The 20,391-nt window shown below is 32.3% G+C and overlaps 2 protein-coding genes across 2 annotated transcripts in view; both read left to right on the top strand.

Moving 5' to 3' along the window:
• Positions 1 to 1,190: 1,190 nt before the first annotated feature.
• Positions 1,191 to 20,391, top strand: part of LOC105127073 (probable 1-deoxy-D-xylulose-5-phosphate synthase, chloroplastic) — a 24,741-nt gene continuing 5,540 nt past the window's right edge. Inside the window, exons 1-9 of the mRNA XM_011028189.1 lie at positions 1,191 to 1,559; positions 6,968 to 7,102; positions 7,446 to 7,565; positions 7,655 to 7,819; positions 8,138 to 8,288; positions 8,619 to 8,887; positions 9,133 to 9,409; positions 10,589 to 10,669; positions 13,933 to 13,936. Of these exons, the coding sequence (XP_011026491.1) occupies positions 1,536 to 1,559; positions 6,968 to 7,102; positions 7,446 to 7,565; positions 7,655 to 7,819; positions 8,138 to 8,288; positions 8,619 to 8,887; positions 9,133 to 9,409; positions 10,589 to 10,669; positions 13,933 to 13,936 (1,226 nt within the window). The 5' untranslated portion in view covers positions 1,191 to 1,535. The remainder of the gene's footprint in view (positions 1,560 to 6,967; positions 7,103 to 7,445; positions 7,566 to 7,654; positions 7,820 to 8,137; positions 8,289 to 8,618; positions 8,888 to 9,132; positions 9,410 to 10,588; positions 10,670 to 13,932; positions 13,937 to 20,391) is intronic.
• The window catches only part of LOC105127169 (boron transporter 4-like), a 4,681-nt gene continuing 2,235 nt past the window's right edge, over positions 17,946 to 20,391 (top strand). The window contains exons 1-8 of the mRNA XM_011028335.1: positions 17,946 to 18,137; positions 18,517 to 18,706; positions 18,904 to 19,096; positions 19,189 to 19,327; positions 19,406 to 19,571; positions 19,661 to 19,827; positions 20,070 to 20,243; positions 20,354 to 20,389. Coding sequence (XP_011026637.1) covers positions 18,520 to 18,706; positions 18,904 to 19,096; positions 19,189 to 19,327; positions 19,406 to 19,571; positions 19,661 to 19,827; positions 20,070 to 20,243; positions 20,354 to 20,389 — 1,062 coding nt within the window. The 5' untranslated portion in view covers positions 17,946 to 18,137; positions 18,517 to 18,519. The remainder of the gene's footprint in view (positions 18,138 to 18,516; positions 18,707 to 18,903; positions 19,097 to 19,188; positions 19,328 to 19,405; positions 19,572 to 19,660; positions 19,828 to 20,069; positions 20,244 to 20,353; positions 20,390 to 20,391) is intronic.

Below are 20,391 nucleotides of genomic sequence, written 5' to 3'. Positions count from 1 at the left end.
TGTGTGTGTGTGAGAGAGAGAGAGAGAGAGAGAGAGAGAGAGAGAGAGAGGTTATTAATCTCTTATCAATTTTTTTATAATTACTTTTTTTTAAAAAAAAATCTTATTATAAAGAGATTATTATATTATTTTTAACTACAACATCAACAATGTAATGCTGCCAAAAATCATTTAACAAAATTTGGCAATCTTGAAAACTAATATATTATTATTTTTTTTTAATTTTTCTATTCCTTGAACAAAAAGATTGGAGTTCAAGATCCTTTCTGTATCTTGTAGTGTAACATCTCCCTAGATCCCTTTTAAGTTTCAAGTAATCATAGGTTTATGTTACAAAACTCAGTGATTAATTAAATATGAGATTAATTTTGCTTCAAATTGAAGACCATTTTCTTTGAAAACACAAAAAAGAATGATGGTTTTTTTTAAAAAAAAAATGTATCCCATCATTTATTTGTTTCAGTGAAGCAGTTTCAAGTCTGGCAATTATAGTTTATTTGATTGATGTAATGAAGTAGAGCTTGCCCAGGGTCCAACGCCCCTTCCAATAATAATAATAAAAAAAGGTAGCAATTTACCCACGTTTTATACTCACATAAACATAAGATTAATTCAAAGAAAACAGAGGAATAATTCAATTTCTATAAAATAGATTATCATCAACTCCAATCTTGGTATTTTAACTTCATTATAACTTTAAAGTATTTTCTTTTATTTTCTAGGAAAATGAGAAAAAAACATGTTTTAAAAGGAAAAATTTTCATTTTCAATCAGTAAATATATTTTCTATAGTTTTCTATTTCAAGATTTATATAAAAGATTAGAATTCTTTTTCCATCTCTTTTATAAACTTGATTCAAGGCACGTTTGATAAGCCCAATATCATCGAAAGCAAAATACTAAATTAAAATCTAATTAATCTATAAAATATTTATATTTAGAATTTATTTAGAAGTTATTTGAAAATATAGTTATAGTTACTTTTTAAATAATTTTTAATATTAAAATATATATTAATAATATTTTTTTATTTTTTTAAAATTATTTTTAATATATTATACAAAATAATTTAAACATACTAAAAATATATTAATTTAAAATAAATAAAAGAATTTTTTTTTTAAATAACAAACAGGCTATTAAAAGCAACGTTCACCTTCCAGGCCATTAAAATCAACGTTCACCTTTCCAGTTTCCACCAATAATTTGACCTTTCCTTCTTCGCCTGCTTTCCTCTAGCAGTTGATGCCATAACAACCTCAAATTATGCTCCCTTTGTCATCTCTCTACTTTCCTTGTCTAAATTTTATTAATTATTTCACTTATTCCATATGGATTCCAACCATTTTGTTGAATTACCCTTCTTGGCAACTTTTCTCGTGTCTTATCTGCAGAATCCTAGAATCATTTTTCACATTTTAAGTCATTAAATCCTGCTCGGTCGAGTGAGCTTTTAAGCAATCAAGCATTGATCTTTTTGTGCTTTTTGGGACAAATGTTGAACTTTGAGGGGTAGGTTTTTGTTATTTTTCTTGATGGGTACTGCAATTACTCAGTACCCATATGGAATTACTTCACATTCTTTTGTGAAATTCGGTCACAAATTGGAGATTTCAAGCTCTAATTCTCATTATAAAGTGGAGATATCAAGATTTAACTTGTATCCAAGTTCTGTTTCCACCACTGACTCCAAGGTATGTGATAAAGATTGTCTTTATAGATTATATGCACAGTTGATTAGTCCATTTTTGATTTTTCATAGATGACTATCAAATCTATGCATTAATTCACAGTCACACTGAACCTGGCTATCCTGGTTATATTTTAGATATCTATGCTGAGGCATATGCTTTGTTCAGGATCTGGCCTTATGTAGAGGCTAGGCTAGGCTAGGCTAGGCTAGGCTACAACTTAATGTATAAGAACTCAGGACTGGTTAATTGTTCTAGAGCTTTTTAAGTAGAGGAGATGATTTTAATTCTAAAATTAATGCGTACATATTCTTTAATTTGCAGATTGCTTCAAATGCTTATGTCTAGGCTAGGCTAGGCTAAGCTTTATTTTATTTTCTGTTAAATGAAGAATATAATTGATAAATAGGAAACTAAAGCTGGAGCTTATCCTGCTTACGCGATTTGTACAATCAAATAACCTTAAAATCAACTAATGTGCAGATTCTATCATAACTAGAACTAAAAGTATTTTAAAGATCACTTATCAGTTGTAAAGGAACTAGAAACCTGCAATCCAGACATAAATCAGCATGCTTAGAGCTTTCAATTGCCTCTTGCAGAATTCTGGATTTACACAAATTGTTTTGAACAAAATATATAATAAAGCTCGCCATGACTTGCTTTATTTTCTTCATGCTATAGCTTCCAAGTAATCAATGATTAAAATGTAGCACAAGTATTATGAATATCCATCTGAGATATGTCCACAGTTACCTCTAGTTTATAGTTTTGGACTACGGGGTACCTGTCTGTGTTCAGGCTCAGTTTGTGCTGAGTTTACTTATATCTGCTACCATGGCTTGTCAACATCTTTGAATCTCTGACAAGCAGTGCATCATGTGGCTGGCTGTTCAAACCCAAAATTTCCAACTTTTATTTATTTATTTTTCATTTGAATGATGTAAATGCACAAGACTTTGTATTAATGCTTGTCTTTTAATCGGTTATTTACTTTCAATGTGAGCCCTGGGGCTCTAATTTTTCTCAACAGAAGTCAACTTATTTGTAGGGATTTACTTGGAAGACATTCCCCCCATGTATATTAATCATAGATGCCAAATTATCTCTCCTTGCTATGGCAGAGTGACCATACACACTCTTTTCTGGCTTTAGTGTGTGTGTTTTTTTTTTCCTAATTCATATTGTTTTCCCATTCTATTAGGTTTTCTGTTTCTGCAGGTTTCTTTGGGGAAAGAGCAACTTATCTGGTGCTGCAATTAAAGATGGTAATGACAGTGGAGGGTCGGCCTGCTGATGCTATTTTCTCTTCCTCTGTTTTCCTCTTGGTGTCCCTATAGTCCTCCTCCTCTCTGTCCTCTTTTTCCAAGCACACCCCTAGCAAACACAATATCAAATTAATTATTTTAGCAAGAAAAGAAGGAAATTTACCTAGGCATGTGGCTGCTAAAGGCAAAGTCGAGGGAGACTGGGAAGAAAAAGGATTGAGAGGGGCGGCGGCTAGTATAGGGTTCGCCGCCCCCTTTTTTTTATGTTTTTCTCTTTTAAGGTTTCTGGTAATGGTCTCCTCTTAAGGTTTTTTCTTTTAGAGTTTCTCTCTAATCATCCTCCCTCCTCCTTTTCTTTCTTTTGTTCTGTTTTTCTAGGTTAATTCTCTGTTCTCGGGTTCATCCTTTTTTTTTTCCTTCCCCCCTAAGATCTGTATTTATAGTGCCAGAGTCCCTTCGCATGTGAGAAACCAAGTTTCAATCAAACTCATTCTCTTTTTTGAAGTTTGAATTTGATTAAGAATCAAATTTGAAAGCGGACAACTATTATTATCTTAAAGACTATGATTATCTCGAAGATAAAGATTATCTTGAAGATAAAGATAGAATGACAAAAGCATATTGTAATCCTTAATTTTCACAGAAGTTGACAAATCATACTTTTCATTGAAATAAATCTATGATATTTTAATTTTTCATTTTAAACCCTATAAAAATTAAATTAGAAACCAAAGGGCCAAAATTGGGTTATGCCATCTGCTACCATGGCTTGTCAACATCTTTGAATATCTGACAAGTGCATCGTGTGGCTGACTGTTCAAACCCAAAAATTCCAACTTTTATTTATTTTTTTCATTTGATGTAAATGCACAAGACTTTGTATTAATGATTGTCTTTTAATTGGTTATTTACTTTCAATGTGAGCCCTGGGGCTCTAAGTTTTCTTAACAGAAGTCAACTTATTTGTACGGATTTACTTGGAAGACATTCCCCCATGTATATTAATCATAGATGCTAAATTATCTCTCCTTGCTATGGCAGAGTGACCATACACACTCTTTTCTGGCTTTAGTGTGTGTGTGTGTAGTAACCTAGAAGGATAAGTCAAGTCTAATTATGCTTTTTAGTTATTTTAATAGTAATTTATTTTGATTATGAACGATAAATTTTATATTAATAAAAAAAATAGTAAAATAGAGTGAACTCACATAATACAAATAAATATGATTAAATAATTTATCTAATTAAGATTGTATTTGTATTATGTTTATTTTATTTTTGCTAATATGGCTGCTGCCACACCTTCCCCAGTTACCTGAGGCACCAAATTATCTGCACATGATGGCTATCCAGTGTATGCATGGAATGCGCGTGGCATGAAATGCGCGTGGCATATGCCTGCCGAGTACCAACGGAGTCAGTTAATTACGTAAACACGACCGTAAACATGACCTATAGTGTGCCAAAGGTGGTTAAAAATATATTTTAAAAAAATATATAAAACAAATTTAAATCATAAAAAAATTATAAAATTATATATAAAAAAAATTATACATTATTCAAATACCTTAAAATATATAATTTAAATAAAAATTTATATATAATTTAGATATTTTAAAATAAATGGTTGAAATAAAAATTTATATATATTAAAATAATATTTTTTTAATATTAATACATCAAAATAAAAAAATATATATATTAAAAAAACAAGAAAGAAATTGAGTTTTTATTAAAGATAAAGATAAGCATTTTCTTTCCTCTTTGATTCAAATTATTAGAATCTAACAAGTATTTAATTGTCATTGGTTTTTATTTCATAAACCGTGTTTCTTGTTAGCAGAGATAATTTTAACTTATAATTTTTATCATATTTTATATTTTTTTATGAATATATATATTTTAATATTTATATAATTAAATAAAAATAAATTTAAAAAAATATTACACAAAATCATATTGGCTTGTACTCTTAACATTCATGAAAAACATTAACTAAGTCCAGATCATGCCCGCTGAAATGAAGGCAAAAGGGCATATATTTGGAATCGAGCCTGATAAGGAAGTGCACTATTGCAACAGATGTCATCCCTTTTGGGGTGTAGCTGGCGCAGCACATCTTTTGTGTGGACAAATGGCATGTTGTTGTTGGTTGGGAAAAACATATATTGTATTATTAAAATGCAGTATATGTTTTTATTAAAATTGTAAAATCGTTAATAAATTTGTGTTTTTTTATGATTATTATTGATTTTACTTGATTTCAACTTAATTTTATTAATTTTTAAATTTTTAAGATAATTCTGCTATATTAACTTATAAAATTATATGATTTTATAAATTAAATAGTGATTTTAACAACTTCAGAGAGCCCAATAACAATATTAACTAATCTCGCAATCCTCTCTGTGATAAAACAACGCGTGTAGCAACATAAAAGTTACAGACCAACAAAATAAACCTTCTGTATATGACTTTCCTAGTACCACGTGATGATGAAGCAGCGTATGTGGTTAAAGATTATTTGACATGATTTTTTTTAATTTGATTTTTATTTTTTTAATTTTTATTTATTTTATTTAAAATAATTTATAAAGATAAACATTTTCTTTCCTCTTTAATTCAAGTTATTAGAATCTAACAAGTATTTAATTGTCATTGGTTTTTATTTCATAAACCGTGTTTCTTGTTAGCAGAGATAATTTTAACTTATAATTTCTATCCTATTTTTTTGTGAATATATTTTTTAATGTTTATATAATTAAATAAAAATAAATTTTAAAAAATGTTACATAAAATCACATTGACTAATACTTTTAAAGGATGTTTGAATAAGAAATAGCTTTTATTTTTTAAAAACAAAACATATTTTTATAATTTTTAAAAATATAATTCGTACTTGAAAACTATTATATCTTTGACAAAAATCACCAACCCTCCACACCAGCACACTATTAGATAAGTTCTGAAGTCAAGAGGGCACTTTTGCATTGCTGGCGCCTGGGAGCACAACTTTTGTGTGGACAAATGGCATGTTGTTATTGGTTGGGAAAAACATATATTGTATTATTACAATGCAGTATATGTTTTTATTAAAATTATAAAATCGTTATTAAATTCGTGATTTCATTTGATTTTATTGATTTCAACTTAATTTTATTAATTTTTGAGTTTTGAAAATAATTCTGTATATTAAATATATATATTAACTCATAAAATCATATAATTTTATAAATTAATTAATGATTTTAACAACCTTGGAAGTATTAATTAATGAATATGACTTTCCTAATACCACATGCTGATGAAGCAGCGTCTGTGGTCAAAGATTTTATTTAATTTAGTTTTTATTTTTTTAATTATTATTTATTTTATTTAAAATAATTTATAAATATAATTTTTTTTTTCAATTTTAACCCCTTGAAATCTTTTCATCTTTTAAGTTGGTCCGCATTTTTATTTTTATGCTTGAGAAAACTTTTTAAATTGTTTTTTTATAATTTCATCTTTAATTTTTTTTAATCAAATTTCATCCCTATTTTTTTCACTTTCACCTTTCCAGGCCATTAAAATCAACGTTCACCTTTCCAGTTTCCACCAATAATTTGACCTTTCCTTCTTCGCCTGCTTTCCTCTAGCAGTTGATGCCATAACAACCTCAAATTATGCTCCCTTTGTCATCTCTCTACTTTCCTTGTCTAAATTTTATTAATTATTTCACTTATTCCATATGGATTCCAACCATTTTGTTGAATTACCCTTCTTGGCAACTTTTCTCGTGTCTTATCTGCAGAATCCTAGAATCATTTTTCACATTTTAAGTCATTAAATCCTGCTCGGTCGAGTGAGCTTTTAAGCAATCAAGCATTGATCTTTTTGTGCTTTTTGGGACAAATGTTGAACTTTGATATTGAACATTGAGGGGTGGGTTTTTGTTATTTTTCTTGATGAGTACTGCAATTACTCGGTACCCTTATGGAATTGCCGTAAATCCACCACACTCAGTACCCATATGGAATTACTTCACATTCTTTTGTGAAATTCGGTCACAAATTGGAGATTTCAAGCTCTAATTCTCATTATAAAGTGGAGATATCAAGATTTAACTTGTATCCAACTTCTGTTTCCACCACTGACTCCAAGGTATGTGATAAAGATTGTCTTTATAAATTACATGCACAATTGATTAGTCCATTTTTTTAGGAAAGAAGTGAAACAAAAACCCTGTTGAATATGCTGTAATGTAATGGAGATAGAGGAAATAATATGTACTTGGGGGTGTTTATTTTGTGATATGGCTGTGTTGTTTTGACAATTTTGATTACATTCAATTGCTAATGGCATGGATTAAGCAGACAAAATGAGTGTGATTTCTAGAAAAGATAATCGAGAGAATTTGATGATACATGCAAATGTCACGGCAGAAATGCATGAAACTATGGAAGAATTAATGTTTTGAATTATGGAGGATTTGTTCTTGATACAGGTGTGTTTTCGTAGAATACGTGCTCAACCTGATATTGATGATATATTTTCGGATATTATTGCAACACCATTGCTTGATGTGGTTGAAAACCCTATCCACTTGAAGAATTTAACTATTAACGTTAGTTCATGAACTTTCTCCATTTTCCAGACGTGTTTCATACTATTAATATTTCAGCTTCTTTACCTATTAAGGATTGGTCTATGCAGGAACTGAAACTATTAGCTAGTGAAATACGATCAGTGCTGTCTTCCATAATGTCAAAGGCACAAAATGACTGTAAGGCCAGTTTGGCAGCGGTTGAACTGACAGTTGCAATTCACCATGTTTTTCATGCTCCAGTGGACAAGATACTGTGGGATGTTGGGGAACAAGTAAGATTCGCAGCTGATTCTGTTCTTTATGGAGGACTGCATAGTCATCAAAGAGTAGATTATAGCATGCTTATCAGGGTCTGTTTATTTGTTTGTTTGTGTTGTGCAGCCCTATAAGGGGCTGTTAGCATGGCTATTGATTTCTTTTATAAATATTTTTTAGAATGGGGATGGATTGCGAATTTGTTGATGTTACTGGGTGGGCAGCGTCTGAACCAAAGAATAATTCAAAAAAGTGGCCTTTTGTATATGGAAATGGCTAGTTTTGAGTGACAATCTGGTCCATTTTTAAGTTAGTTCCTTGTTTCTTGTTGGCAGACATATGCACATAAAATTCTCACCGGAAGGAGATCTCTTATGCATACACTAAGACAAAAGGATGGTCTTTCTGGATTTACATCTCGGTCTGAGAGTGAATATGACCCATTTGGAGCAGGACATGGATGCAACAGTATTTCTGCTGGACTTGGTAAAATGCCATGTCCTCAGCTACTTATACTTTTCTCAACTTTTATTTGCTCACTTGTCTGAATGAGCATACTGTCCTGAAGTTCTTGCACTGCATTTCATAGATCCACCGAGGACATCTCTTTCACTCATGCTTATTACCCTGGAAATATTATTAGTAAGTGTGCTGTCCTGTCAGCAAATGAAATCAGCTGTCCAAGTTTAGGCTGTTAACTTTAGCTTTTATGTTGTACATAGCTCTGAATCAAGTTGTAAAACTCTTGCTTATATGCTCCAGTATTACTATTACAAATAAACTTTAAAACATGGAATTTAATTAGTTTCTCACCAGGCATGGCGGTTGCTCGTGATATTAAAGGGAAGCGGGAACGTATTGTTACAGTCATTGGCAATGGCACAACCATGGCTGGTCAGGTCTATGAAGCAATGGGCAATGCAGGCTATTTAGACTCAAATATGATAGTGATTTTAAATGACAGCCGACACTCTTTACACCCCCAGATTGAAGAGGGCTCCAAGACTTCAATCAATGCTCTATCTAGTACCCTAAGCAAGCTCCAGTCAAGCAAATCATTCCGGAGGCTTAGAGAAGTTGCTAAGGTGCTTTCAGTAGTTTCCATTTGCTTACATGACTAAGCTTGTATTAGGATCATTAACTGATAAAATTGCTTAGAGAGAATGGAAATTTTCTGTAATTGAAGATACATTTTTTTGAGTTAATTTAGAAATCTCTATTGCAATAAGTAGCGCAACAAAATTCAGTCAGATTTTATATCTTGTTTTAACTTCATGTATTATTGTTTTCATTCAATTGAATGCTCTTTCTTTCCTTGTTTCTTGTCAAGGGTGTTACCAAGAGGATAGGCATGTATGAATTAGCAGCTAAAGTTGATGAGTATGCACGTGGTATGATGGGTCCGCTGGGATCAACTCTCTTCGAAGAACTTGGGTTGTACTACATAGGCCCTGTTGATGGACACAATATTGAAGATTTAGTTTGTGTTTTACAAGAAGTGTCAACTCTGGAGTCAACGGGCCCTGTCTTGATACATGTAATAACTGAAGAAAATCAGTGTACAGAACATAAACAACAGATTGAGGCAATGGGGAACCAGCAGGGAGGTATGTTGAATTCTTATACTTTAATCTTCTTTGATTTTTCATAGATGACTATCAAATCTATGCATTAATTCACAGTCACACTGAGCCTGGCTATCCTGGCTAGATTTTAGATATCTATGCTGAGGCATATGCCTTGTTCAGGATCTGGCCTTATGTGTAGGCTAGGCTAGGCTACAACTTAATGTATAAGAACTCAGGACTGGTTAATTGTTCTAGAGCTTTTTAAGTAGAGGAGATGATTTTAATTCTAAAATTAATGCGTACATATTCTTTAATTTGCAGATTGCTTCAAATGCTTATGTCTAGGCTAGGCTAGGCTAAGCTTTATTTTATTTTCTGTTAAATGAAGAATATAATTGATAAATAGGAAACTAAAGCTGGAGCTTATCCTGCTTACGCGATTTGTACAATCAAATAACCTTAAAATCAACTAATGTGCAGATTCTATCATAACTAGAACTAAAAGTATTTTAAAGATCACTTATCAGTTGTAAAGGAACTAGAAACCTGCAATCCAGACATAAATCAGCATGCTTAGAGCTTTCAATTGCCTCTTGCAGAATTCTGGATTTACACAAATTGTTTTGAACAAAATATATAATAAAGCTCGCCATGACTTGCTTTATTTTCTTCATGCTATAGCTTCCAAGTAATCAATGATTAAAATGTAGCACAAGTATTATGAATATCCATCTGAGATATGTCCACAGTTACCTCTAGTTTATAGTTTTGGACTACGGGGTACCTGTCTGTGTTCAGGCTCAGTTTGTGCTGAGTTTACTTATATCTGCTACCATGGCTTGTCAACATCTTTGAATCTCTGACAAGCAGTGCATCATGTGGCTGGCTGTTCAAACCCAAAATTTCCAACTTTTATTTATTTATTTTTCATTTGAATGATGTAAATGCACAAGACTTTGTATTAATGCTTGTCTTTTAATCGGTTATTTACTTTCAATGTGAGCCCTGGGGCTCTAATTTTTCTCAACAGAAGTCAACTTATTTGTAGGGATTTACTTGGAAGACATTCCCCCCATGTATATTAATCATAGATGCCAAATTATCTCTCCTTGCTATGGCAGAGTGACCATACACACTCTTTTCTGGCTTTAGTGTGTGTGTTTTTTTTTTCCTAATTCATATTGTTTTCCCATTCTATTAGGTTTTCTGTTTCTGCAGGTTTCTTTGACTCAGATGCAGTGCTATCCAACATGCATACTCAAACATATAGTGATTGTTTTGTTGAGGCACTGAAATTGGATGGACCAAGTTTGCTACATATATTAGCTTGATTAACATGTTACAGCCAACAAGACAACGGCTGCTCCCACGAATTGGTTCGGGTCAGGCTCATTTAGCCAAGTAGCTCGTGTTAGCCAGCAAGACGACGGCTGCTTCAAAGGATTAGTTCAGGCTCATGCAGTTAAGGTCTTGAATTCGAATCCCTTAACTAGATTCTTAGTAATGTTGTATTTCCATGTCTAATTAGTCCCACCGACATATGTACTCGAAGAAGAGACCTCTACCCAGTGGAGCTGTAGAAGGACCACAATAGAGGAGGCCATTTGATGGTTTTTGCGTAAATTTGTGGCACAAACAAAAAAGAGATTGGCGTGCCTTAAATTCCATTTCTCATGAAGTGACATAGGCAGAACTGAACTCTATATTTCATTTCATATATCTGATGCTTTGCAGGAGCAAGGATCACTAAATCATACACCCTTGCAGTACTGCCAAGAACAAACTAAATCTAATGTACGTTCGTTGGTATATTTAGTGCCCCGCAATCTATATACAGTTCATAATCGCAACAGTTCAACCATCAGTGCAATAGAAAAAACAACTGAAACATAAACCTTTTTTTCAAATCTCATGCGTTGCAAACATTTGTAATACAATTGCTGCCAGACAGAATTCTGCTCAACAAAATTCTGCTAGTGTTATTCGCTGTCTGAGCTACTAAATACTAAGAGCTCCAACTTCTGCGGAATCATCTCCTCTTGATCTTCTTACACTTTCTGTGGATATGATAGTCGAAAGTCAAATTAAATGAGATATACAATTCCAGTATGTTTGAATTAAAACTCGAAGCATCTTGGAAGAATTCCTAGTTTCAATATACACATCACTTTATTTCTACTATCTTTGAAGTCAAATTAATCTGTGAAGTTAAATACTTTAGACAGTCACCGACTGTTTTGTGAAGTAAGAAACAAAGGTTCAAGTGCATGCAGGATACCAACTCGACCAAGCTACTAGCAAGTAGGAACTCAAAGAATCACATCTCCGGCATATGAACACCTTTCAGTTTATTTACTTAATTTGTCAAGGTAATGAATGGCACTCTGTTTATGATTGTATTTTATTCTCTGCACAAACTTGAAAGACTGACACTGAAAAAGATGGCCAGAAGAATAGCCAATTAAGGCTTCAGGCAAGCTATTTTGCAGGTGAACTTCATCATGGTTGTTTTTTTTTTAACCTGTATCATTACTGTCAAGTGCATGAGTAAATTCACTAACAAAAGAACCAAAAACCAAACAATTTCTCACTTTTGTTAAGATTGCCTTAAAAAGACAAGGCCATATGCTGCAAAGATATTTGAAAAGGCCCTGTCCTCATTGCAGTTTTTTTTTCCCATGACTTCTGCAGTGGCGGCCAATTGTATTACCAGACAATTACATTGAACATGCATTGCCAAATGAACAGCTTGCTCTTTCTGGGCTGACTGGACATCATATTGCTGCAACAGTGCTAAGACTGCTTGGTCGCACCCGTGAAGCTCTCCTTTTGATGTGCTAAAAATCTCTAATTTCTCCTGCAATATTAGAAGCAATGATCTTGCCGAATTTGCCTCAGAAAAGAGAGCTGAAAACGGAAGAAGCGATAGGTGATGCTAGTATACACAGGCCATTTTACTGAATTTTTTTTTTTTTGTGTAACCTGCAGTTGGTTTATGAGTTATTAACGTAAAATTAGATTTTCAATTGTATAGAATTGACAAATGAAAAGGCATGTATGTAACATTGAGAGCATCTGTCATTGCATTCATCTTGATATCACTGTTTTCTCCTCGATGAGTCCTCCTTCCATGGAATACATCCATTCACGGAAACAAAGAAAAGGGATAATTTGGTTTCTCTACATTTGTTATGCATTGTAAAAGGACTTCGCTATCTCTAGAATTAAAAATTTTAAAGCTGGTGTCAATGGGTGTTTTCTTTTTGATTTCATATACACTATAAAACGTTTAAATTATCTCTAGAAATTAAATTTTATTCACTAATGGTAACGGGTGTTTTTGTATTTTTACAATGATATTTTTTATTTTATTTTATTTTATTTATGTAAAAGTAGGTTGGTGAAGGGCTTTTATTGAAGTTACGCAGCTACTCTCAGGATAAAAAAAAATTAAAGCTTCGTTCTAGGAGCTTTTTCATTTTCTTCATCTTGTTATTCGTTGGAGGGCTAAGGGCACTTTGATTGATTTTTTAGTAAATATAAATTAAAGAAAAAAGTTAATATAAATATAAATTAAATGCAAACTAGAGCTTGGCCTAGCGGTGGAAGGGGCTTGTCTCCTTCCACTGCACCTGGGTTCAAGCACTAGCATGCACGTCTGTCACCCCCGCGGTGCCTTACATGCCTACTGGGTTTGCAGGATATTCAGTGGGCCGTGGAGATTAGTCGTGGTGCGCGCAAGCTGGCCCGGACACCCCACGTAAATAAAAAAAAAAAAAAGTTCTTAATACATGACTTAGTAAGCCTAAGTGAATGGACACGACCCATGTTTTTCGGGTAGCACATGCGGTGGCGTTCTTACGACACCAACTTCAAAGGATGATTGGGTCAGTGAATGGTGTTCAATTTTGACTCCAGCTTTTATTTTTATTTTTTTTATTTTTTTATTTTGATTGATTATTTTTAATTTTATTTTTTATTTACTTTAAATTGATTTCATGTTAAGTTTGGTTTTTAATTTTTATATCTTTTTTGTTTCAATTTCATCACTAAATATTTGATTTTAATTTATTTTTATATTAAATTTAATCTTTATTTTTTATTGTTGTTTATTTTGTTTTGAATGTTTTTTATTTTATTTTGTTTTTTTTTAATTTAATCCCTTGATATTTATTATTATTGAGAATTTTTCTTCATTATTTCCTTCCTTTCTATAAGAATAGTCTTTTAACAAATTTTTTATAACATCAAATATCTTAATTTTACTTATTTTTTAATTCAATATAAATTTATTTAATTATTAGATGCATGTATGAGAATTTTAGTCTGTCATTGACACTGACATGTTAGAAAAAAATATATATTTATTTTTTTATTGAACAAAAAATCTACCAACGATGAACCGCATGTAACATAGGTGTTTATAGTTGACCTTTCATCTTCTTTTTAATCTTTATTAAAATAAGCAACATTTTTAATTATACTAAATGCCAAGACTAGCCTGGTGGAGGATTCCTTTGGTTACATCCCTCGAGCTCTACAAGCTCGACAGGACTCAAAACAGGCGTCCTGGTGCGGACGAAGTCTAAGAATGCCTAAGCTATGATATAAGTTCGAGAATATTTTTTTAATATTATTATATTAAAATATCTAAATATATTAAAAAATATTAACTTAAAGTTAAAAAAAAAAAATTAAAAAACAAAAATAAACAGAGCATTTGACAAAGGCTACAGGAGGTTAAAAAACAAAAATAAACAGAGCATTTGAACAGGAGGCTCATTGTTTTTTTTTGTTTTTTTCTCTTCTTGATGACCTAGCAAGTCAATGGCCGTGACGGTCATCGGAATATGTGCTGATGCTGAAGTATCGACATCGTAGGAACCCACATGGATTGTAGCCTGTCTATTTTATATATAGTTCCATGAAAAAGCTCAGAATGATTATAAAACTTGGAGTCAAATGATTCTTCCTAGCTAATAATATGTATCATCCTTGAAAGCTACAAGTAGTACTGCACTACAATAAACTTTGAGGCCAGTCAGTGCTGAAATGAAGTGGCAAAAATCTGGTTAGGTATAGCCAGAGACCGATCCAGGATGCAATTCGGGGGAGATAATATAAATATATAACTAAATTAATTGAGACCTGAAAAATCCAAATATTATAAGCTTTTATATGTCATAAGAAGATGCTCTATAAAATTTTATTTTATTTTTTATAATCTCTAAGGAAATCCAAATATTATAAGCTTACATAATATATATATATATATATATATATATATATATCATAAGAAGATGCTACGTAAAATTTTATTTTAATTTTTCTAATTTCTATGAAATCTAAATATTATAAGCTTACATGTATCATGATCGAGAAGATACTCTATAAAATTTTATTTTATTTTTCATAATCTCTATAGGATTTTATATGTTAAAAATATTATAGGATCAATTTTTTCATTGTTAATATTTTTAAATATCTTTTTTATTTCAACATAAATAACCAATTAATTATACATGATGGATTTGATTACATGACGGACTTACAACTTTTTTTCATTCCTAGTTACATGTAGAATGAACTACGTCAAAACATTCTAAAATCATTCTTGCACTATCTTAATATCATAACATTTATTTCATATTTCACAACCCAACAAATAACTATGAATTATTTATTTGATCAACTTTTCATATTTTTTTTAAGTTATATTGAAAATTCAATTATAATTAAATAACATAATTAAATCCATTTTAATTCCTATCAACACAACAACACATATTAAATACATATAACTAACAAATATTTACTGTGATTCCAAAAGTTCTCAACCCCCCTAAATGACCAACCATATTTTCATCATAAATACTCAATTTTTCTTTTTTAATTATGCTTTATTTAGAGTTATTTACATCTTATTTTATCCCAACAACATCATAATTAACTTTTTCTTGATTTAATATATAAAATTTAATTCAAAATTTAAATTTTTTGCCTAAACTTTTTTAATCTTTACTTAAATTTATGCAATGAAGTTTATACTATCTTGCCCAATAATGACATAAACATCGAATATTAACAAGACAAATTTTTATGCTCCTCTTTTTTTTTTAATGTTATGAGTTTCCTCTCTCTATTTAACTTTTTGCATAATTCTTAAGTTAGAGATGCTCAATACTCATTCCATCATCTATCTTTTCTTAAATTTTGGTTTTTCTTCTAGGGTTTTAGTGAGAAAGCTTCATATTTGTTTTACTCTAATATTTTTAGCAGTGGCCAACATTTTAAAGGAGAAGAAAAAATTAAATTCCTAGTTTTTCCATTTTATTTACAAAAATACCATTAATGAGCCTAGCGACATGTTATTTTTTTGCCTAACACTTGATATTCCTGCGTGATTTTTCCAAATTTCAATTACCTTAAATTTTAATCTAAGATAAAACAATGTGTCAATAAGCTTTTTATAAGATTTCAGTCTAATACGATAACTAGATTAAGAGTTATATTTGATAATATAAAATTAGGAGGTGATTTTACATTAAAATTCAAATTTTTTTATTCAATCATTGCTATAACCATATCAGCTATTTAGTCATTGAGATCATTCTCTTATTTCAAAATATATTTTTTTTTTATTTATTTTATTTCAAATCTTATGGTAACGTTATCGATTTTTATCCTAAATTTACACCAACACTTTATTAAGTAGTTTTTACTTAACTTTTATTTTTCATTTTCATTATAATTTCTCAAAATTATTTTTTATTCTCAAAACAAATCTCTTTTTTTTTTTTTATCCATTCAACGTTTTAAATTTTGGCATGACATACACTTCATCTGATTTTTTTTTTTTTGGGCAGTGTAGCTAGTGCCCGCATTGCCGGCCACATCCGTCCATGGGTAGCCCCAAAACCCTACCATACTATCTGTATCCTGTAACTTTAGCTACAAGATCTCCTACGTTATAGACAAAAACGAATGCTAGCCGGTCGGCGACGGGTTAGGTTTGCTAAGTTCGTATTTAAAAAAGGGACAATGCCTGATGCTTCTATGCATGCGACACACACCCCATAACAAGAAAACACGTAGAACACTGACTTTCTATCTACGATTACTGTCTTGTTTACTCCCTTTTCAACACACAGGGAATTCTAGCAGCTGAGAGTTTTGACAGGTGCAATTTTTTCTTAATTTCCCTGAATCTTCTGTATTATCATAATGTATTCTCTTGTCATTTCATGCACGATAGCTTGCATGGAATGAGAATCGTTTTCAAGTTCAAAGCAAGTTCAGGCAATGAATGGCCTCTTATTTTGTTATTCCTGTAGCCTGGATCTGCTGTGATAACTCTACATGGCTCTATATATCCACCTAGAATAGAGAAAACAATGGCTACAAGGTAGAAAATCCAGATTTCCCAGATCGTTTTTGTCGGAGGACACTGCACATGGGAAATAAAAACATACAAAAAATTAATTAATCACATGAAATATGCCTATAGAGAGTGCATGTGCTTCGCAATCATAAGGAAATTACGTACATGGCCTCCAGGACCCTCCATTTCCTTGTCAACTCTCTCGTCTGTCCAGCAAAACATGGCCTCTAGGACCCTCCATTTCCTTGTCATCTCTCTCGCTTGTCCAGCAAGGTTGCAAAACCAAAGTTGGCTAGCTCTTAACAAAAGCCCATCTCAACATTCTACAGTTTTGACCAATGATTCAATTTCACACGGTTTCATGAGAGCCTTCTGCCTAACTTCATGCCATGCCATAGGAAACATAGCTTGCACCATATCATTAAGCAGCGCCATTATGCTCCTCACTACATTCACAACACAATTACATACAAGCAATGTAAGAATAATTTATTTTCTTTGACTTTCTGATTCAATAACTCAATTATAATCTTGTGTTTAACATTATTACATTTATAACTTTTCATCTGAAAAGGAATCCAAAGCTTGAATCATGAGACTTCGTAATTGATTTAGCTCACAACTTGAGTAATGAGTCATTGATTGATTTGGGTTTATAGAAAATCATTTTTTTAATAAAAAAATCATAAAACACTATCATTGTTTTTTTTTTAAGTTTAAATGATATTTTGTGATAATATAAAATTACTGTATATTTTCAATAATTAAAACTCGAGTTAGCAGGTTAATAAGTTAAGTTTTGAATTTTATTTTATAATGGATTGCTAAACTAAAAATATCTTCTAGAAAACTTTTTATTATCCTCTTTAAATTATATAAAAATTAGATCAAGAAAAATAATTTATTCTTCATATACATTTAAACTTGCGGTGATGACCGGAAATCCCAAAAAAAAAAAAGAAGAAAAAAAAAGAAATTCGGAGCTACCAAACAAATCCATGTTGAATTTGTTTTCTACAATGAACAGTAAATGAACTGACACAAGCTAAAAAACGCGGTTCCTCCGGTTGACCAATACAACCAATGAGTTTCAACCACGTAAGCTATTCCCCTGATTATGTAGGACCCACATCAGGTTGGGCCCCATCAAACTCTCCTGGGTTTTTTGAGAACTTGAAAACACCTTCCTTTCTTCGTTTCTTGTCACCCGACTCACCTCGCCCCAAATTCCTCTCTCCCCCTCGCTCTCGGAGAGAGGGAAAATATCAAGTTTTAGAAAGAAGATTTAACGAGGCCCAGCTGACAACATTCCGATCACCACCTCTCCTCCTCCTCCTCCGGAACTGACAGTTTCCTTCATTTTCTTCATTTTTTTTTGCATCTTTAGTAAGTAAAAACGTTTTACTGTATATCATTTTTTTCATGCATGGTTGGTTTTAATAAAAGAAAGCGATGCATATTACGATATATGCATGTTTGCATGCATGCCCTTGATAAATATTTTCTTGACCATGTTGAAGAATTTCATCATAAATGCATTCAATGCTAATGAATTTAGGGATGCTTTTTATTTATTTTTGAGAATTAACGAGGACGTTGTTACAAAAGTGATTTTAAGATTCGTTAATTTTCTTTTATTTCAAGATATATTATGGTAATTTGACTCAAATTTATTAAGTATGCTCAACTGGTCTTTTATCTTCTTTCTTTCTTTTACATAAAAAGGTTGATGAATGTAACCGTGGTTGATGGTTTTTTGCATTAGAAAATGGAGAACATGAAGAGTCCATTCAAGGGAATAATAAAAGATGTAAGAGGGAGAACAGCATGTTATAAGGATGATTGGGTTAGTGGACTGTGTTCAGGATTAAGAATTTTGGCTCCAACTTTCTATATCTTCTTTGCTTCTGCACTTCCTGTAATTGCCTTTGGAGAGCAATTAAGTAGAGACACAGGTAATTATTCTCTAATAATATTTTTTTTTCTCAAATTGGAAGATTAATTTTAAAAGCTATAGAATCAATAGGGTCAAAACCAATTAGTCATAGTAGCATATGCGCGCGCGCGCGCGCACGTATTTTATGTTCTGAGGATAGTTTAAGGTGTATCATGTGTTGTGATGATGATGAAGATTGTGTTTGCTTTTTGTTAGATGGAAGCTTGAGTACTGTGGAAACCTTAGCTTCTACTGCTATTTGTGGATTAATCCACTCAATTTTAGGTGGACAGCCATTGCTGATTCTAGGGGTTGCAGAACCTACTGTTATAATGTACACCTATCTGTACAATTTCAGCAAAGGAAGGGAAGATTTGGGGCAGAAATTGTTTCTAGCTTGGGCTGGTTGGTAAGGACTTAAGAAACTTAAGGATTTTTTAGAGTCATTGAATATGCATATGTGCTGTTATTGATTCTCTCTTTTTTTAACTGTTTTCACAGGGTTTGTGTCTGGACAGCACTCCTTCTAGTTCTTCTTGCAATTTTTAACGCAGCTACCATCATCTTTAAATTTACAAGGATAGCAGGGGAGCTTTTTGGCATGCTGATTTCAGTTCTTTTCATTCAAGAGGCTGTTAAGGTACTGGTTTGTGATTGTTCTTTTCATGGTAGAATTTGCAGTATAATGAGGTTGACAGTGTTAATTTTTATACCTCAGGGAGTGATTAGTGAATTCAATATTCCTAAAGATGAAAGTTCAAAACTGGAGAAGTACCAATTCCAGTGGCGGTATGCAAATGGGTTGCTTTCTGTAATTTTCTCATTGGGTGTATTGTTCACTGCCCTTAAAAGCCGCAGGGCAAGATCATGGCGATATGGCACAGGTAATGAGCTGCAGCTTGTTGGTGGATGATTAACAGAAGAAAATTGGTTTAAGATTTACTTATCTTAATCTTTTGTTCCATTCTTGCAGGGTGGATCCGAGGTTTTATTGCAGACTATGGAGTTCCCCTAATGGTCGTGTTGTGGACAGCTTTGTCTTATGTCAGACCCAGCGAAGTTCCTTCTGGGGTTCCTAGGAGAGTTCATGTTCCGCTTCTTTCGGATGCTGAATCAGTGCACCATTGGACAGTAATAAAGGTAATAATCATGCGAATTGTTGTTTCCATTGGGTAGTTTATTTCCGAGGATATTCGGAAATGTTTAGTTCCGAAGTCTTCAGACTGCAGGATTCATATCCTCAGCTGTGGGGCTTCTCTTCCTGTGAGTCTGTGGAGTGCTTGACAGAACAATTATTTGTCCTAGTATTTGGCGAAACATCATTCCAGCTTTAAATTACCGGTGTGATCTATAACAATGTGTTTCACACGCTCAAATTGCAGGACATGGGGAAGGTTCCTTTGACATACATCTTTGCTGCCTTAATCCCAGCCGTTATGATAGCCGGATTGTATTTTTTTGACCACAGCGTAGCTTCGCAGATGGCACAACAGAAGGAGTTTAATCTCAAAAATCCATCTGCTTACCATTATGATGTCTTGTTGCTTGGTTTCATGGTATGTGATTGATTCGATTGATTCATGAGTCTGTTTCTTCTTTCTAATGTTAGCCTCTGTGGCGTATCTATATATTTGGCTTACTTGCTGCGTGTTGTTCACGATTTCAGACATTGATTTGTGGGTTACTTGGACTCCCTCCTTCAAA

This window comes from Populus euphratica, unplaced genomic scaffold (genome assembly GCF_000495115.2).
Source record: "Populus euphratica unplaced genomic scaffold, PopEup_1.0 scaffold50.1, whole genome shotgun sequence".
Lineage (NCBI taxonomy): Eukaryota > Viridiplantae > Streptophyta > Magnoliopsida > Malpighiales > Salicaceae > Populus > Populus euphratica.
This window is presented reverse-complemented; position numbering and strand designations above follow the sequence as displayed.